Consider the following 21,549-nt stretch of genomic DNA (forward strand, 5'->3'; position numbering starts at 1 on the left):
TTACAGCAAACTGGGGTCAACACATTTTCACTGCCAAGTTAAAAGCAAATCAGAAATTTAACAGAATTATAATGAAAATGCACCCATAAAGCAGGAAAATGAAGAAAAACAGAAAATGTAGCAAAAAACTGAGAGGAATCATGATTAAAAAAAGTCAACATGTATTTTCCCTCACAGCAAAGCCCCATTTCCCCCCATTGGTTATTTTCATATTAGTCTTACTTTATTCTATATACACTTAAAAATGTCCTTTTAACTCTAAAAGCAATTTAAATGGTTAGAAACAACACTTTAAAATAACATAATTTTGTGAATATAGTATAGGCCTTTTTGTACTTGAGTTGTAAGTTAGTTTAAGATGGAGTTAAATAAAGGACTAAGCAGGGAAGGTTATCATAGCACATGTCTCTATGCAAACCACAGAAAAGATCAGATCCAGTAGAATCGCCATAATTTTGCTCCATCTTCACAAGTTTACAGGCTTGGATCAGTGGAAATACCAAACCTCTGAAAAATTAAGACACTTATGGGTAATGTCAGCTTGTCTTGCACTGCCCTGCAGAAATCCTCCAGGATGTGTACCCCAAAGCTACAGGACTATGAAAGAACTGTAGCCATGGACTTGCAGCCCTGTGGTCCTTGCAGCCTTAACCAACACTCCGCATTCACCTGGTCCATGTGCACTGAAAGAGGTGGACTTTGAGGGGTCCCAAACACCCTGTAAAACAAACCAGATCACTTCTGTAAGGCAGACAGGGCTGGGGTTTGCGAGTCCTTACGACTCTGGTTTTCCCTGGGAGATAAAAAAAAGACACCAGGGCCTCCCTTGTAAGAGACACAGCCATCAAAGTGGGCCAGCTCCCATCCTTCCTCCTTTTAGGGTTCAGCCAAACTGCAGAGCATGTACCGAGGTAATGCACAGCTACAGGTCAAAAAAATGGGCAGGTTTGACCAAGTTAATGTCTTGGTCTTCAGGATTATTTCAAGCTGTTTGGTTTGGAGCTACAAGTTAGTCCAAGATTTGACTACAATATGGAATTATCTCTGCTCTGCAGATCCTCCAAGCCTAAGTCTCAGCATGCTCTGGGAATGTAAATCTTTTGGTTTGGTTTAGTCACTGAGTAACCAGGTTAATACACAGTTTTGTCTCGGTAATGAAGCCAGACAGCCATCTAACAGCTGATGACTGCTAGGAAAGAAAAAAAAAAAATCAGTTTCTGAGGCACTTAGCTGAGCACAGTGATGAACACTTGAACATTTTTTCACTTTGCGTAACTGAAGAAAGAGCTAAATATGTACAAGTTTACAGCCTGGCTCCCTAAAATTGGAATGTGACATCTAGCTCTGAAGCTAGATGTGGGAACAAATCCCACCTGTTCTACGAAAAACCCTATAGGAAATAATCGTACTTTTACTTACTATTTTTCATTGTTATTAGAAATCTTCTATTATAGCTCTATTCCTTAAGGTAGAAACTGGAAACTACCACAGATTTCTCTTATTATTCATGCTTAGTCATGACCTCAGCCAAAACCTCATGTTAAAATCTCATACCATATCTAAGCACACACATATACTATAGTTAAGTCATACATTGATCAACTGTTTTGCACAATGTCATTCATTATTTTTTTCATTATTTTTAAAAGAACACCCATAAGGCTCTGTTGGAATAGGTGCCTCACATTGCTAAATGCTGGGCAATTATACGTACAATATTAGTTAGTGTGCAGGATTAACATAGGGCCCCAAACCTGCAATTAGATGGAACCATTTTGGCTCCAATAAAGAAAGTTCTCTTGTGTCATCTACACAGAAATGTAAAAACCCAGCAACAGTGAAGCACATCAGAAGGAAATGTTGTCAGGGACCACAATTCAGTTTCCACAAGACATTTCAACATAGATTTTTTCATACCTTGCAGGACTGAAATATCAAATGTATTCAAACATTCATTATGCTGGAGAACTGAATTTGGTCTTCATTTTGTGAAGTATGCCTTACTTATTTGCTCATAGTGTTTATCCAAGACTGAGTCCATATATCTAATTTTTAATAAAAACATAGCATAGAAGTTCTTCAGTCTCTGAACAGGCAATTAAACAAGTAGAAAGTTCTGAACAAGCAATGAGATGGTTCCTCAGACATCTGAAAGTCTGCTTTTTTCAAGCTGCAACAGAGCTTGCTTGATTCATGCTTTACTATGCTGGACACCCCGTAAGTCAAACACACAAAAACATAACACTCTCAGCCCGCTTCTCACCAATTTAATACAACAGCCCTGGGATTTGATTTAATATTTCTACTTTTCATTATTTTTTTCAATTACATCTGCATGATACTAGGCCACTTAAACATGAAGTGTAATAATTAAATTTAAGCATTTTCAGTACGCTAATAGAGGTGAAGAATTTTTGAAGGGAATGGCTAAAGCTGGGTTTTCGTGACTACATAAATTCTTGAGCTTGCAACTCTGCAAGTGGTGAATACTCCATTCCAGTCTGACAAAGCACTTGTTATGTGCTCCAAGTCAGACAGCATTTACTTCCTTAGTATTAGGTGCTAAACATTAATCATGTGCTTGAAGCCCACGTGAGCTGAATTTGTAGTGTGATTTTCAAAATGCCATCAATGTGTACTTGTTCCCACTCGTCCTCCCAAGTCTAATTTCAAGCTCCCTTAAGATCTAGTAAAGGAATATTTTGCAGTCCACTTTGCGCATAAAAATAAGCCCACCACAAAAGAGCAGTATCTCTCTAGCTGTAGCAATATTGAGTAAATCTTCATTGCCCAAAGAGAAAGCTGTTGCAGATTATCAACTGAGTAGCAGATTGAATGGTTCAGAATCCATTCTGATTCAACCTAACATGGAGTTCAGAAATGCCACCTGCTGACAGCAGCCAAACAGATCCTGCTATAAATAGCAGTTCTGCAACAAATTCAGCTTAATTCAGCTACGTATTAATAGCATATCCATCAACACAAAAAAACTTTGAGCACCTAGCTCCTCCTCCTGTAAGTCTTCAATTAATTTGTGGGGGAACACCCCTGTTATTTGACATTTCTGGTGTTCACTCTAAACTCACAAAGCAGTTCAGCTGAGCAGATCTCTTTTTCTTGCTGGATTCTGTTTAGTGTGCTGTTCCAGCACTCTGTGCAACAGCTGTCTGTGCCATACGATTACTTCATTGTTGAAAGCCTGACATATGGAAACTCTACTGAAATGTTAGCTGCTTTGATACCTATGAAGAGGAATGAGCTTTTACATTACAACAATGCAGTTTTTCAACAACTTAAAGTAGAAAAAATTAAACACACATTTAGAATCTAAACCATATTAGTTTCCAGCATATGCCTGTTACTCTATTTCAATGCCCAATTACAAAGGCTGGTTACTATTGTGGTTTTGGTTGCTATTACCAGCAAACAATGGGTGGTTTTCTTTCAGCTTTTGCATTCTTGGAAAAGAAAAGGAACAGATTCAAGAGGAGGCCCGTGGGATTCCTTCACAAGTTATCCATGAATGCAAATTCTATAGAGCAGAATTACAGGAATGGTATCTCATATCATGGATATAACAGTACATGAGATAACCAGGCTTATTGGGAAAAGTCCCTAACTGCCACACAGTATTTCACTTCCCAAAATCAAAGCTTCCACACCAGACAGCTCCTTAGTGGACCGGAAGAAAGGTGGATCCTTACAGATCAATTTCTGAGTCCCAGCTGCCTTTGCTAGTAGAGAAAGGAGCTCCTTTGTTGTAATATGCAGACTTTCCTCCCCTGTAAATTAGTCCCATAGAGGGAACAATGATGCTCTAAATTATTTCATCAGCAGCATGAACACTTGTTAACACAGAAGGAAGCTGTAATTTTTTGGTCACTGTTTCGCCAGTAGTAGCATTTGAATCCTGAACAAAATCCATCTGAATCAGAGAAGATACCAAGAGTCTGAGTTTTTAGGATCTATTAATTTTATTGAGTAAAAATTTATATGCACCTTTTAGAAAATATTCATTCTTAGAAGATATTCCTTAATGATGTAAATGGGAGATGATTCTCCTTAATTTAGTTACCTAAACCTGAATCAAACACAAATATATTTAAAAGTATTACAGACATTTAAGAATGTAATCACTCTAGGTATAAAAAGTACTCTTAACTACACCAGGCTCTGAAAATAAGACACTGGGGGAAGACTGATTTTTTTTTTTCCTTTTGATTGAAAATTAATTGAATTTCACTTTCCGTTTCAGAATGACATATTATATTAGGTCATGTTTCACCACTAGTATGATTTATTAGACAAAAATTGGTCCATCTCACATAGTGTGCTCTGACTGAAATAGTGCAGCTTTAGGACTACTGACAAAGCTACAAAGCAATCTTGATTTCAGTTTTAGCATATGCTCTATATTTCTACCGCTATATATAAAACCACTCGTTTATCATAAATCTGCCAAAGCATCATTCAGACAGTATCCTCAGATGGCAAATGTAGTAATTTCTACATCACCAGTAATAATTTGATAGCCTCAGCAGTATTTTTTTTTCAAGTCTCATAACATTACTTTGCTGAATTTTTAGGCATATTTGATTAAAATATCACTCTTTAGATGTCACACTTCCTAAAGGTTAAGGCAAATCCTACAAAGCAATTTTTTTACTCCAGATTAAAAGGATTTATTACTTTCAAATTTTACCAGAAAAGAAAAAAAAAAAAACCAAAATTGTAAAGTTAGGTATTTTCTGTGGGTAGAAAACGGGGTCACATTAATAGATACTGAGACTGGACTGGTGGAAATTTCAAGGAAGTCTGACATATTTCTGAAAGGTAAAAACTTTCAAATGCAATCAATCAAAAATGACTGAACAAGTATGACTCCCCAGAAAGGCATTTATCCCAATTAATAACACAAACCAATAGTTAGTCACCTACTCAAATGACAGCTGTAAATCAAAATGGGACTTGCCAATTCTCTCATGGGGTCAGCCTATGACCACCCATGAAAACTGCACTCTTTCATCTCCTTCCCAAGTGGAAGGGCTGAGAAAAGGCCACAACTTTTCCAGGCAACCACAGCATCCTCAACACTTCGTGCCAGGACTGGCTGCCATCCACTGCCCCAAATGATCAGGCAGTAAATAGGTCTATAAACCTATTAAAACTGCATAAATGTTATAACTTGTAATCTATATAAAATAAAAAATAAACAGGAAAGGATGTCTGAGAGCCAGCTTCTTCAGAGCAAAATGAAATGCTAAGTATGAGGTTTTCAAATACTCCAGCTTTTCTTTTTCTTTTTTTCTTTTTTTTTTTTTTTTTTTGTGCAGAGGAAGGTGGGAGGGTACAAGACTTGGGGTTGAACTATTAAAAAGCCAGTTGGTGGTATTAAACTCTTGCTTCAGGATTTATAGGAAGGCAAAAAATTCACTCCAGGCTGAAATTTACTATTCCAGGCCTGGAATAGTTTAAAAAAAAAAAAAAAGTCATAAATATAAAGGAAAATAATAAACAAACAGAAAACAGTGGTTTCAGATGATTTTTGGCATTTCTTCAATGCAGAAGCGGCTTTTTTTTTTTTTTTGAATGAGAGTCATCAGTATGAATTACTTTTCTAACTAAAATTGGGAACAGGTTATTTTACTAATTAATTCCCAATAAGTTACTATCACTGGATCTCTTTTAAAGCTTTTCAGTATGAAGAGATACCATAGCTTTCAAAGGAATGTCAATGCTCTGACTTACACTCAAAAGCCAGGAAGTTAGGAGTGGAAATTTCATCTGTGAGCCACACAGATGTATGAAAACATTCAAAAAATTAACAACGTATGTTAAGGATGCAATGCCAGCCCCGTTTTAATCCATAACTAGACTTCATTAGTTTTGTGGGTATAAAATTGACATTTAAAAATAAAAGCAACATAAGTTTTTGTGACTTAATTGACTGCTCCTTAAATAAAGAGATATTTCAGTATTTGCAGACTGCTAACATCTTTCCAAAATAAGCTGTGTGCTGGTGCTACTTTGCTCTATTTCCCTATCACCCTAAGGAGCCTTTATTCCTGATGGAAGCCATTTCTTTTGCTAAATCCTGCCTGTGAACTCTAACAAGACCATTTAAGCCCTACTAAAAAAAGTCTCCTGGGAGGCACTATTGTTAAAATAAAAACTGGAGCAAATTTTTAAAGAGAACTTTCTGGAACTATTAGAGGATGCAGGTCTTAAGAAGAAGAGAAAACTTGTTACAGGAGAGGGAACAAAAAGCCAAATGTAAGCAGAGAGCATATGCCAGCCACCCCGAGGGAGAGGGGAGGTATAGAAAATTAACTACTTAATTTCTACTTCCCACCAAAAGCACCAACGGGCCATTTCAGGGGACTAACACACACAGAATCTGAAGACAAATACACGTCTACTTCACTACCTGAGAAGAGCCTTAAAGAGCACACCTCTTTGCTGAATATTTCTGCTTCTCTATGAATAACCTCCTCTACCAAGAAGCAGGAGGTGCTTTCATGTGCACGTGCAACATCCGCAGCATCGACGTGGGTCAGTCTGGACGCTGCTCAGCTCTGTCTAAGAACGAGGCCCCATAGTCTTTTGGCACAGGTTTTTACTGTAAAACTTAACAAACACTCTCTGCAGCCAAAACACCTTGAACTGCTTCTTATCATGTTTCACAAGCTGAGTGGGTTTGAGTCTGGTCAATGCACAGATGAGAGATCATTATATGAAATTGCACTCTGCTGAAAACTTACAGCAGTAGCTTAAAACCATCGGGAAGTGGCGAGATATCACCGTGAGGACATGCACCAACCTGACTGGGATCCAGGCAGCTCCTGGCTTCACCCAAGCCAAGACTAACACCCCTGGGAAAGCCAAGATGAGCCGCTTACCAAAAGGGAGGACAGTACATGGAAAAGGGGACTCAAAAGATTAATGTGGTTTTTGCTTCCTACGTTGAATGAGAATGACAAGAAGCCGTATGTGACAGACACTCTCTGCTGAGGAACACATGTTCCATGCCACCTCACCAGCCTGTAGGGCATGATTCCTCTCTGGCATGTGAAGTGGCACCACTTTATGCAGTGACAGTAATTCCAGGCACACTGCTGAGTCCTCATGAACTATCCAACAACTGAGACAGGAGATAATAAAAGGGGAACAGCCATTCTGAGAATTCCATGAATAAACTGGGTCAAAGCAATCCCACATTATTTTTGACAAAGTGTGGGTCTAAAGAAGGACGAGGACAAGGATTATATTTGGATTGTAACAAATACAGGGCATAAGGCAACCTAAGGGAAAATAGCCTCTTGGTTTTCTCAAGTTACCACAACATACACGTTTACCTGCATTCAAAGACGAATTAACAAGAGTTTTCTTGGAGTACAAATCAAACAGGACTGCATGGAAGGAATACAGCAATACTCTTCATTCTCACTGGATGCAGTGGAGGGTATGCCTGTAGGGCTTGAAAGCTGTGTAGGCACTGTGAGGCTGAAAGGTAGGACAATTTACAGACTCTAAATTGTTTCCCTGAAACAAATCTTGTCTAACTACCCTTGGTTACACCACCTTGCTAGTCAACTGCCATATATACTTGCACTTGAGGGAAAAAGATTTGCATTGGCCAATAAAAGACACGTGAGCTGCACATCTAAAGTTAGTCTGCAGCTCCTACTGGGGTGCCTCTCCAGGCACTGCACCCACAGAAATTCAGACATGACACGACTCTGACCACCTCATCTACCTAAGTTGGAAAAAATCCTACACCAAGTAAACTCTAGGAAAAAAACCTGTAGTTACCAGAAAAAGCTCAATGCTTACTTTAGGTCCAGAAAAACTTTTAAGATGAGAAAAATGGAATTTCTGGGCTGAGGCTGCTGAAATGCAATGCAGTTAATAGTAAATTTTTAAAGAAGTCTTAAAGAAAGAATATATGTTTTTTGTTACTAGGATGTTACAAACCCTAGCTTTGGAACAGGGGTCCAAAAGGGAACTTGGAACAGAGGGTGCAGAAAGAGGAAGCCGGTATTATTTATAACCTGGCAGGCAGGACTTGCAGAAATGCAGCCATAACAAACTGATTCTCTTAACTGCAGGTAAAACAACATTCTGACTAACTTTAAAAGTTTGGAAAATATACAAATAATGAAAGTATTTTGGTAGACAGATGTTGAGTTTTTTTCTTTAGTATTTGATGGAACATGTTTCAAAGAGTACATCACTAGCCAATACTGCTGACGGATGTGCAAAGTCATACTACCTGACCACATCATGAATTAGCCTTCTCAGGAGGAGCTGCACAAAAAGTAAACAAAAGAGAGAAGAAACGCCTTGCCATCTGCTGTAGGATGTCAAGGAAATGAATCAGTTTGTTTCAAACAGGAGATAATTAAGAAAATCTAAAATTTTCTGAATTATATTAGGGCTTTATCATTTAGCTTTTCTCAACGTGCCTCCCTTTTTCATAACCAGGGACGTACTGAACAACCACCAAATTTCACAACTTGCAGACAGAACATCTCAAGGACTGCTACAATTTTTCCATTTAGTCATTAATACTAAGACATGAAATAGCCTATATAAAAAACATGTGGCATAACAGTTTTTCAGGGCAGTGATGCTCAAGTGATTTCCTGCTAAGGAGAATATATTGAACCTGTTTATTACAGAACAGAATAGCCCTATTTTATGCATTTAGCTTAAGAAATTACTGGTATTTAGTCTGAAGTGTACCAGAATTATCTGACAAGATCTCTACCTAAAGTAAATCAGACTGACTTAGGCCAAGAGATTTGGTTCAGGATAGCAAGCAGTTTTCAGCTACTCTAATCAGTGCAAAAAAAATTCCTAGGTCTTTCATACCCTGGAAAACCACTGGAATATTAGCTTTTGAAGGAAATATAGGTCCTTTTTTCCTTTACTTCTTTTCATAAACATAGTTTCCTAATGAAAGTAACTTCTACATGATGACAGCAGCAGAACATTCCTCCCTGACCACTTACTATGAACTCCAGTTTCCCCCCACCAAAAAAAAAAGGGGAGGGGAATGGGGTAGGGGGAAGATAGTGACCATTTCTTTAAATCTTTAACTGTACCATAGGCAGAGCTCTCCTACTGATACATAAGGGGTCCGTTGCACGTTTGGCACTTCTGGTAAGGTTAGTTTCTTCACATGATTTCAGTTGCAACATTTAAAGTTAGTGTCCTCTACTTTAGCAAAAAATTTGGAAACAAATGCCCAAACACATTTTAGGGACTGCAGACCAAATGTAAAATAGCGCAAAGTTTTTCTGGTTTATTTTTCGAGGCTCCTCTTACCAATGCCTCAGTATGTCTCTTGTTCTCCAAATGCCACAGAGCAAAACTGCTCCCTTTATTTGGGATGAATTAAAGAGTAGGTGCTTACCTGTAGGAGTACTACTGCGAAATGAAGAGGAGGGAGTGATTGGAGGGGTGACTGGAGGAGTAAGGCTTCCACTGCTGTGGCGAGGTGGAGTAGATACATTCCCACGGGACACTGTGCTTGACAACGTCAGAGAGAGTTTTGGCTGAATCTTTTTCTTCAAGGACTCCTGCTCACGTCGAGCTGCATCAGTCATAAATCTAGAACAAGGACAATCAGGAAGATGAGAGCTTTGAACCACTGTCCACCAGCAAGCTTTAAGATAAAGATAAAAGTATTTTTTGCCCTCAGTGACCCAATGGAGGTTCAAACTCAGCCATGACAAGTTCCTCTGCAACACACATTTACAGAATACAAACTTCTCCATCAACAACTTTATGTGTTCAACATCTGGGCCATTTCCTTCTGATTTCAATAAAACTTACATTAGATACTTGCATCATGTGCAAACACACAAGATTTTCTAACTCCAACCAGAGCTCAGCACTACAAACAATAATATAATGATTGTACTCAGTCCTCTATAGTAACTATATTCAATCATTCTGTGAAAAAGTAGCTGAGAAAAATGTTAGCTGCAAATGACCTTCAATCTGAAGGTCAAAGGGATAGAATTAATTACTTTGTGTAGATACATAACTTTCAATAGGATAATAATATTCTTTTACCAAGCGTTTTAGACAACGTTGCCTGGCATAAAATTTATCTAATTAAATTGCAATTCCTCAAACCGGAGTTCCCGGCTCTTGAAAACCAAATGAGGTCTCTCTGTAGAGCTCTGTACAGGCTGCTGAAGGCCTGATGCAACTCAAGGTTCATCTCTGTGGGGTGCTGAGAGGGAATCCCACCAGCGTGATGGAAGGTGTGCACCAGACACAGTGCTGTAATTCCACAGTGCAACTTTCTGCATGGGCTATCTCATCTGGATTAAAAAGTGCTTTCTTCACTTTCATCCTGATTCCTTTCTAAAAGGAACAATTGAACTGAAAAAGACCACTTTTATTCCAAGTATACACAAAGAGTTACACCAGAAGACCTGATGCTGCTTCATGCTGACATTCAAAGTGTTGCTTTGCATTGACTCTCACTTGAAAAGACTGGGGTTCCCCCACAACGAGATCTCTGCAAGTGAGACTTCATGATTTACCATTCAAGAGACAGTTTAATCCTCTGTCTTTCCCCTCCACTACATATGGATACACATTAATAATTATGGATGTCTTGGAGGATTCCTAAGGCAGGCTAAAGTAAATCACCTTGTCAGTACAAACCTCTGTCCTTGAGGCTGAAGTACAAACTAGACCTGCCAGTGAATAAAAACAATATGCACTAACACATGATACAGAATAAAAAGTTAAGTTACACCCAGGCATTTGTTTGACTATAGTCTCAAAACACTATGGCATAAAATTTTAGGTACCATTAGAGCAATAAAGATGCATCCTGTCTGTCCATGCCATGAAACCATTAATAAGCGGATCATTGCCATGATAAGTAGCATCAACACACAAGTATTAATAAACAGGTATGTGATATGACAGCTTATCTTCTTTGAACTGAGACAGCAATACATCATGTCAAGCCCAGATGTGGCATTTTTATGAAGTTAATATTTAAAATGCAGATATTCATAGTAACAATTGAGTGTTAAATTTCTCTTCTTCAACCAAGGGTGCAGATGATATTGACAAAACAGTCTTCAAATGGAACTCTAAATTTCATTCAAGAAAATATAAGTAAAAGGATCTTAATAAAGTGGTTATTCAGTACATTTGCTTTCCTCTAACTAGGAAATGTCTAATTCACTATTTTTGCAATTTGTACTATGATGTATGCTTGCTTCTGGATGGGAAGCCTTATTCCTTAAGAAAATGTTATGGTAACATTATAAATCCTTGAAAACTTGGAAGATAACTTCAACTGTGAGATATTAAAAGCAGCAGCATGAAAGTTGCTCTTTAGTAAACTCAGCCACAAATAACAATGTTAAAATAATATTGAGTTATAACCACTCTGGTTGAAGTCCATAAAAATCAGGAAAATGTGAAGTTATTACTGAAACTTCTCCCTGTCCTCTTAACTCATTCCCATTTGGGCTAAGCATGTAAAGTATATTCCAAAATGTCATTTGTTGTCTACACTGTGAACCTGAGAGAAATGGAAGGCAGGGTCTGTTGAGAAGTTCAGTTTCCAATATCTCATGCATGGAATTAACCCTTCCAGATCCAAATAGTCCCATACATGTTTATTGAAGCACTGGCAGTGGGTTTGAAAATGACACTTGTCTAAATTGATTGGAAGGAAACATTTTTCAGTATTTTAACTGGAATGCAGTATTATACATGTGTCTGACTATGGCAGTGTTCTTCAAAGCTTAAAATATAAGCATTGTAATGATGGATATTGAATGACATTTCCAACTAAGCTTTAATTTTCATGTTGGAAGCCCATTATGGTTGCAACATCAAGTGTTCACAATGAAACATGTTGGAATTAGGGTTGAACACGGGTCTCTAAATTACATCCCGGCATACAATTTTCCCTGCCTCACTTAAATGCACAAGATGTCTGGGAAACAGGAAATTAACTATAACTAAAAAAGGCTGCTGTAAGACCACTTAGGTTAAATCCCATCTTTTTGATAGTCTGTCTCACCATCTTCAGACCCATCTCTTTGCTGAGCAAAGCTACCTCTGCTATTTTCAAATTATTATCTACATAACCCTCCCCCTCTAGTTCCACCACTGTGCACATTTCAGTCACCTTTTCTGTTGCATGTGATTTTGTTTACACCTCATAATCCTCTCTCCCTCAAACCAATACATCATATAGGTGTAGTGAAACAAGGAGGATCATTCAGCTCCCAGCCATTCATTGACCCTGTTTTGAAAGGCATGGGGTTTGTGTGCTTTCTTGCCAACAGTTCATAACATCAGGCAGGAGCAAACTCTTTCTAAAGAAATTTCTTCTACACCCATTTTTTCTTTCCTCACCCTTTCAACCTTCCTAATTATTCAAGTCCCTGCTCCAAAAAACATAGGTGCAGTGATTTCTGAATCAAGTGCTTGCAGCAACTTTAATAAACATGAGCAAAATATAGTTTTCCCCCCCTTCTCATTCCCTGGAATGGTTCAAGTATTTTTATTGAAACTTTCCCAAGAAATTCAGCCTGAAGGAGACACCCAGCATGGAAAATTTCAGCCCAAACAGATGAATGTTGGCAACACAAGCAACTGAAACAGTCTTATAATGGAAAGTGTTGCACAACCTTTCATATAGGTGGCAACACAATACAAACAGCATTACCTCTTGTTACCCACACAAAAAGCTGAGGCTATGCTCAAATTTAAAAAAAAAAAAAAAAAAAAAGCATTTTCCAAACAAATCTTTTCCAGTGTTTCTAAGACTTGTCACCTCCAAAAGCTATGGAGTCAAGAATGACCAGAACACAGTCTCAGAGACTTCCTTGTGCTGTTAGCGTGCACTGCCTCACGATCGTGTGTGACTCATGTGATGATGTCAGAGTTGGTTGATCATAAAACCTATGCTACACACAATGCTAAAGCAGTTAAAGAGCTCTGGACTCATACGCCCAGACTGAGGGTAAGGGTTATACAAATGAGCAGCAGGTAAACTGAAAAGGAAAAAAAAGAGCCCAGGTTGCTCTTCAGAACGCATACTCCCAATAGTTCTCATCAGAGTATGAAGTACCCTTTCCTCCTCTTCCTCACTGCTAAATCTTGCAGATGCAGGAAGTCAGCTGCTTGGGCCAGCCCTGTTTCCATGTCCACAGATATTCACACTGAGAGTGAAGAAGGTGCATCAGAGCTATCTGGTTGGATTTGCATATGAATTTGCTACATTCCTAGTCTCTCAAGCATATACCAACAGAAGATGGGCCACAATCACGAGTGAGTCTACTGTTCTCCAGTTACTGTGTGCACAGGGCAGAGGAGGCAGGGGGGATTATTCTGAGTTTGCATAACAAGCAGATTACACCACACAGAGACTGAAGCCCAGGATTACTCCTCAACACTGTCCAGCTGCACACAAGCTTAAAAAAAATGTACAGCACTACCTGACAGTAACAAATATACCCTGTCCTGCGCCATACCACTGCCAACTAGTACTAGCCTATGATGGGGAAAGACAACAGAATTAGTTCTGACCTTTTCTCATTACCAGATAATTATAGAGAAACTTTTATAGTAGGATTCAAGTCATATTCATGTTTGCCTAATTTGGCTAACCTGCCCTGGGAAAGCCTGTCACCTTTACCAGAATGTGAGAACATGCTGAGCTTCCATCACTTGTATTTCAGCAGACTGCTCCATAGCCTGACACTTGTTCAACTTCAAGATTGACTGGGAAGAGGAGAAAAAAAAAATCCCTGGTGCTCTATTACAGATTTATGCTGCCTTGTGGTAGTATTATATTAATATAAGAAGTGGTCAGATTTACTTGACAGATGGGGCACACACTAGCTTGCTATCTACTAAATTACATACATGCATGAAAGTCACACATTAATTCTCTCACCCACCAGACTGAGGTCCTTGCTGTATCTGTTTTCTCCCCTCAATCTTTTCCCACTTTTGCCTCAAGATGTTTATGCTATTCGTTGTCCATGCTGTACCAAGAGAAATGAGGAGGCGGGGGTGGTAATTTCAGCTTTCAGTCTTCCTCATCACGTCAGCGGTGTTTAGGAAAAAAAAAAGGCTAGGATGGAAAGCACTTCTTACTGTACGGTATTTTAAAACCTCAGGAGATCTCTACTTTGAAAATGGATTAGGAGAATCCACTTCTCAAGGGATGACCCCATTTCAGCAGGACAGGACTCTGTGGACTCCTCAAGTCAGGAGCTGTCCTCCATACATTTTACTTTATCTTTTCTTGTAAAGGCAGCAATGTGGTTTGACTGAACCAATGCCAGAAAGAAGAGACAATTGTCAAGTTGAAATTCTATTGGGTTAAGGAAAGATCTGGTGAAATCTAAATGGTGGGAGTTCAGCAGTACTTGTTCACAGACAAGTTCATAGACTTGGGCTGTCATGTGTCCTGGAAAGGTTGAAAGGCTTTTCTCAGTTGAATGTGAACAACACTGAGCCAAAACAAAGAGTTAATATCCCCAGTAATGTCTTCCCACACTATTTATGTGATCACGAGGAAAGAAATATATGAGCAAGTTTTAGACCATCCATTAACTCAAATACTTTGAAGAACACCCTTGAGCACTTTCACATATCATTCTTTGTAGTGTGGGGAAAACAGAAATATTCTGCTGCTCTTCATAGACTTTCTGCTTCACAGAAGCTAGCAAAAGACTTTTTTTTCTTTAGTGATCTTCCATTACAGTTTTAGAAAAACCCTAAAAGAAACATCAGTGACAAAAAGCCCCATTAAAACCATGCATAAACCCCCACATGCCTTCATGCTATTTACATTACAGACTATTTGCATAGTGCTAAAGTACATGATTCATACAAAATCCCCTTTGAATGGTCTTGCTTTTTTTTCTAATTTCACAAAAAAACGTAACAAGTGGGGAAGAAACAGCCCAAAATAATAATCCCTTCCCCTTCCCAACTATTCTCTCAAACCTGTATTGGATTTCACAACAGGCACTAACCAGATCAAACAGATCATTAAAGGGCATTTCTAAGTTTCTGGAAAGAACTCTTCCAGCTCAGTATTTATGGCAGAAAACACCTCACATCTGCATAGGACTTCAGTGTGCTCATTCACTGAGATCAGCTCCTAGAAGGGAATTCAGTGTTCATTCTCAGTGCCAGTTGTGTTCAGACTCATCTATTGAAAACTTTTTCTATGTCCTAAATATGGAATATTTATGACAAACTGATGAGTATCTTAGACAGACAGGACTGAATCAGATTCCTTTTTATTATTAGCCTTAGGGATCATTCATTGCTAGTACAATTCTTTCTTTTCCATTATTCAACAAGTTCTCTCAAGATGTAAAACTGTTACTGCCATGCAATCAGCTATAGAGTAGTACACATTTTTCTGAATATTTGTATCTTAAGCCAATGTAGTAGAGATTATTAGGCTGCACCTGTACCTTAAAAATTTAAATTGCATTTCTGCCTCTTCACTGAAAGATTCAAACACAGCATTCAGTCACACTCATTGCTGTTAGTAGATTCAAGGCTGCACCCTTAGAAAATCTGGTAAATATGGCAGGAGTTCAGTGGGTTTGCTTTAGTTGTCTGCTCTTCACACATTCTTAAAAGATACAATAAGACACAATAAAATATTCACCAAGGAGGTATTTTGTGCTTCTAGCATGGAAAATTGATTCAGAAGATTGAGTAATTTCATATCTAAATGTGTAAGTGGAGCTGATGGACAGTGATATGCCAAAAAATCTATTAACACTCAGAATATAAATAAACCATCCCAAATCATATAATTACCTAAAGCACATGTTTACTCACTGTTAATCAATACAAGGCAGTGTTAAAAGCAATGGAAAGAAATTTAGTATCTCTCTTGATTTTGGGAATACACAAAAACAGTGTGAATTACACTTAATTTAACAGAAATACCAAACACTGAACATAAGCCCTAGCTTTCCATTTTATAATTATTAAGCAGACATAAATAATGTGACATGAAAAGCAACTTCTTCATTTAAAGTATTTTTAAACCATTATATGTCAAATATTGAATGCTTATGATATTAAATATGTGGCTTTTAATATTTTCTCTTTGGAAAGAAGCACTTTTTTATATTTTTGGTTTTTTCTTTATTCTGTTTTCCTTTTCTTCTCTTTTATTCTGCTTACACTTATTTTCCTGTATCTTCTTTACAAGAAGCACCAAAATAATATTTAATTTAAAATTAAAACCAACCAAACATGAATCAGTGTTGTATGTTCAGCCCATGACAAATACAGCCGTTTACTTCAAATTCTAGTGTAGGAATTATTTTTTTGGGTTTTCTTTTTTAGATTACATGGTACTTTTGCCTTTTCTTTCTTGAATTTAGGTAATACAGCAAATGAAAAATGGAGGGCTTTTTAAATTGTTACAAGAAATGTACACTGGATAAATAACATTTGAGCAGTACAATAATCAGGGCAGATGCAGTCTTATTTTAGACATTTCATTCATAATAAAAATTCATTACTTATTCCCTCACACTGATGATGGGGGCTCAAGGAGAAGCCCAGGCTGTCTTTCTGATGTTCTTAAAATAAAAAAAAAGACATTTCAGTGTTTAAAAGGAAAAAATTTAGAGCTCACCAAAATCCAAGAGAACAGTAATTTCCAAAACATTAAAAACATACTGCTACTTCTCTTCCTTTCCCCTCCCACACCCTCCCTGTTTTTTTCTGGCCTATTTTGAAGTAAAAGAGTGAGTTTCAGGAGCTACAACTTCGCTGCATTCTCAAAATTCTGTGATTTCCATGGAGTGAGAGGCAATAGTTGAGCAAAAGAGACACTTGAAGGAGGTAATTAGCAGGAAGGCAGCAACCACTTGATATAGTTTGGTGTGGTATTTTCACCTCTTCTACAAATGCAGAGAGTTTAAAAAGTCATGACAACCCTCACATCTGATGGAAATGCTCATTATGCTGTATTCTGCCTCGACATTAACTTATTTCTTATCAAACTCATCCCAGAGTTTTGACATTGGTAAAAAAGCAGCATTTGGATGGTGTAAAACACTTGCAGAGTTTCTTGCGGTTGGGGCAGATATCTTAAAGATGCTGCAGCAAAGCCTGCAAAATGCGTAATGTAGCATTTCTTATTTCAGGAATCTCCTCGCTGCACTCACTAAGTGGCTTATTGGGACATACATCAGCCTTGGCTTTGCTTGCAGCCACTAACGAACCAACCAGCCCTCGCCTGCTGCTAACAACAGATACTTCATGCATTATTGCCTAATTAATCGTTGAATAGAACGTCATGAATCCTTACATTTCAGTTCATACCCTTGTTAATATACAGGAATAATGTAATGCCACACAGCCATAAAATGTTACAGAGACCGAAATGAGAATCCTAGCAGACATAAATAATGTGATGTGAAAAGCAACTTCTTCATTTAAAGTATGTTTTAAACCACATAATTTAAAAAATGCACCCTGACAGTTTTAAAATTTGCATCATAGAAACAAAACCCCGAATTATTTTTCTTAGTATGACTAAAGACCATCTAAGAGGAAACAATACTGATAGCATCTTTTCACCAATACTCTAACTAAACCTACCAGTTATTAAATTTAAATATTTTAAATACTGTTATTTCACATTTTATGACTTACCAGACTACTCTAAGCTTTCACATGAATGAAATGCAAAATTCTTGAAAGCAGAGTAAAAATTTAATTTTTACTTTAGAGAAAGTGCAGGGGTAATACATTGTCTGTGCTTTCTTATTTGAAGAAATTTTAAACTTTGATAAATTACTAATGTCTTTGGAGAAAATGGAATTAAGTTGCCCGTAGAATAAAAACTAAAGGGTCTGTATGTCCTAAATCTGACATAAATCTCAAAATAGTTCTTATGTGGGACTAAGTAGCTTACAAGCCCTACTCTGGCTCTCTGCACAGGCTCCAGTATGTCAGATTGCCTAGTTCCAGTAGCATGTTTTATGTTCAGATGTGCTTAACCCAAAATACCGTATTTTTTTCCATTCCCGGTCCACCCTCTTTCCTTCTTGAAGAGCTTATTGTAACTATTTGTGTAAAAACAATTTCTTTCAGTGAGCCCTACAGAGAAGTAGATCTGTGCACGCATGACACATGCTTTTACTGTCGGACTTGGTTTCATTTTATTGGTGCCTCAAGGACTTTTAGCTTTAAGAAGCAGGGAGTTGAAATGTTAGATATTTTATTCTTATAATGTTCCATTTATGTCCAGCTATTCTTGTGTCATTCCATGCTAAGTTCTCCTGAGAATTCAAGTCAACACCCAAAGATAGATTCATCATGCAAGAATTTAAAAATAGATATTATCACAAAGCATTGCTTATGAAATCTAAGGATGTCTAGTATCAATCTGCATAAATAAAACAATCTTCAGTATTTTACACAGTATTAATCAAACACATTAACCAACACCTTTTTCAGTTTTTCAGAAATGTATCACATACACAATGTCTGCACTGGCTCCTCCAGGCAGTACGCAATCCAGAGTGCCCATTCAACATAAATATGGCAAAAAATAAACTGATAATAAGATGCATAATAATTAACCTGTAAAACCTACGGATGCAGTTTTTTCTTTCAAAAACAGAGACACCGAAGTCACAATGCATTCACAGTTTGATTTTTAAAGAAACTAAATCCATTGTGAAAACACTGATACAGAACATGATTCTCCAGTTGGGAAAGAGCATTCAGCTCAAAGATGTTCTCTGAAGCTTAAAATGTCAGTGCAGATTAAGATGGAGAAACATTTTTTGAAACTGATTTATAAATCTGTATTCAGAGGACTGGGTGGGGTAAAGCTTATAATGGAAAATTGCAGCAATCTTAACATTAGGAATGTGAAATGTCTGGTCTTAATAAACCAAGTTTTCAGGCATCATGAGCTGTTTGAAAGGACGATAGCAACTTACAAACAATTCAGCCCCACCAAAATGGTGAATTGAACATTCCCAATTCTTCCGACTCTGCTGCAATGAGTCACACGTCTATATAAGAGCCAACACAAATGATTCCTCCTTGAAGGTAACAAAGTTCAGGTGAAGATACACAAGGAAAAGTGGAGAAGGAAGAAGATAACAATCACATGTGTGATTGCTCTTTCACACAGAATAACGAACTCTCATTTTGGTAATTATGTGCTATTTTAAAAAAATGTACTTTTCTACACTTTAGGCTGATTTGACTGACAAAGTTAACAGTTCATTATGTAATCATCACTGTTTTAGCAATTTGGGGAGGGGGAAGTACCTAAGAACTAAGAATAGCTCCTGAGGTCCCATTATTCAGCTGTGCGGTATGCAAGCAGAACACTGATTTGCATTTTAAAATTTTGTCCCTGTTAGTCTCGCAGTGTGCTATTGCACCAGACCCAGGCACGTGCGGGAGTGCAGCAAATCCCCAGTTTTGTTCAGTCTGACAGGAAACCATTCCCTTGCACCCCTCACTGGCAGCCACCCTCCCACCTCCAGCTCCAGTGATCTGATGAAACCAGCAAAACCCTGCTAGGATGCAGAAGAAAAGGACTGACATCTGAATAACTAACAATGCACTGCTTCTCAGGCAGACAGCAGGGAAGTTCCTTCAGCCCTGTTTGATCTGCTTTGCTGGCGTTATTGCAGAAAGCCGGTTTTTCATTAGGTAAGAAAATAAACAACCCCAAAGTTGTGATGCAGCCTAAGTGAGGTTACAAATGCACCCCAACACAATGAATGAAGAGAAAATAGATGGTGTAATACAGAAAGGCCCAAGACTTGCAAGTGGAAAAAAGTATAAATTACTATTTTAATTAATTTCCTAATGTAAAACACAGCTGTAGTAATGTTGGCAAATATCACCTGCCTGTTTTAAGTTTGTTAAATTAAATCATGCTCTGTAATTGGGTCTTAACATACAAAAGTATGTTTTATTTCCTTTTTATTACAATATCAGTATTTTAACTTTCAGTTTGCTTGTGCAAAAGCTTTATAAATTACTTGAATCACTTAAATCTGAATACTATAATCTGCAGTTACAATGTACCAGTTTGAGTTTCAACAATTAAATGCCTTTTTTGTGGACTCCCGCTGCTATGTGAACTAGCTGTAGGCTATTAAAATAATGAGTCCGGACTGAGTCATCTGATCTCAGCCTTGGTGCAAAGCCTGAGGAAAAGGACTTAGCCCACAATTCCTAGTCTGTTTACCAGACTAAGACCAGACTGTTGGAAGCGTTACCCCAGCACTCCCTTCCCACCCCCCCCCACCCGGCACTTGGCCGGGGGATACGCGGTGTCACAGAGCCCTCTGCAGGCAGCGCCCGCCGCCCGCACCACCTGGCATCCCTCATCCCATCCTGCTGCCCCGCATCACTGCCCATCCCCATCACCCCCCATCCCTCATCCCATCCTACTGCCCCACATCACTGTCCATCCCCATCACCCCCCATCCCTCATCCCATCCTACTGCCCCACATCACTGTCCATCCCCATCACCCCCCATCCCTCATCCCATCCTACTGCCCCACATCACTGTCCATCCCCATCACCTGGCATCCCTCATCCCATCCTGCTGCCCTGCATCACCGTCCATCCCCATCACCCCGCATCCCTCATCCCATCGTACTGCCCCCTGCATCACCGTCCATCCCCATCACCTGGCATCCCTCATCCCATCCTGCTGCCCCCTGCATCACTGTCCATCCCCATCACCCCGCATCCCTCATCCCATCCTGCTGCCCCCTGCATCACTGTCCATCCCCATCACCCCGCATCCCTCATCCCATCCTGCTGCCCCCTGCATCACCGTCCATCCCCATCACCTCGCATCCCTCATCCCATCCTGCTGCCCCCTGCATCACTGTCCACCCCCATCACCTCGCATCCCTCATCCCATCCTACTGCCCCCTGCATCCCCTCATATCCCCCCAGCCTGCGTCCCTCATCCCATCCCATCACAGCTACCTGTCTCACCCCGCCACCCCAAAACACGTCACCTACATACTCGCCCTTTTATGAAGCGTGGCTTCTTCCAGAAAGGCTCAGAAAGGTAGGACAAGGTATGGTGGGAAAGTACTCATCACAGGATGGCAGAAAACCTGTGCCAACAGCATCTGTGAATTTGGGGTGCCCTGAAGAACTTAGTTTTTCAAAGTGTGGGTTTATGACATCAAATGACACAAGGGAAGGGGACTCAGTGGACTAGACAGGTCTCAGCTTGCATGCCACAAAAATACCACAGATTTGGCCACACCAAGGATGCTTCAGATTACAATTTGGCCTCATGAAACCCCATAAATGTGGAATTCTCCGCCAGTGATGGTAATGAGGAACAAAGCCTAAAGTCTTCCCCTACTTCACAGAACCAGAATCATAGAATGGATGAGGTTGGAAGAGATTATCTGGACCAATCTCCCTGCTTAAGCAGGGTCATCCTACAGCACACAGCACAGGATGGTGTCCAGACAGTTCTTGGATATCTC

General features: G+C 38.9%; 1 protein-coding gene across 1 annotated transcript in view; it reads right to left on the reverse strand.

The window, feature by feature from the left end:
- The window catches only part of JAZF1 (JAZF zinc finger 1), a 188,834-nt gene that overhangs the window by 20,220 nt on the left and 147,065 nt on the right, over positions 1 to 21,549 (reverse strand). The window contains exon 3 of the mRNA XM_038129259.1: positions 9,419 to 9,615. Within this exon, the coding sequence (XP_037985187.1) occupies positions 9,419 to 9,615 (197 nt within the window). The remainder of the gene's footprint in view (positions 1 to 9,418; positions 9,616 to 21,549) is intronic.

The sequence above is a fragment of the Motacilla alba genome, chromosome 2 (genome assembly GCF_015832195.1).
Source record: "Motacilla alba alba isolate MOTALB_02 chromosome 2, Motacilla_alba_V1.0_pri, whole genome shotgun sequence".
In the NCBI taxonomy this organism is placed as follows: domain Eukaryota; kingdom Metazoa; phylum Chordata; class Aves; order Passeriformes; family Motacillidae; genus Motacilla; species Motacilla alba.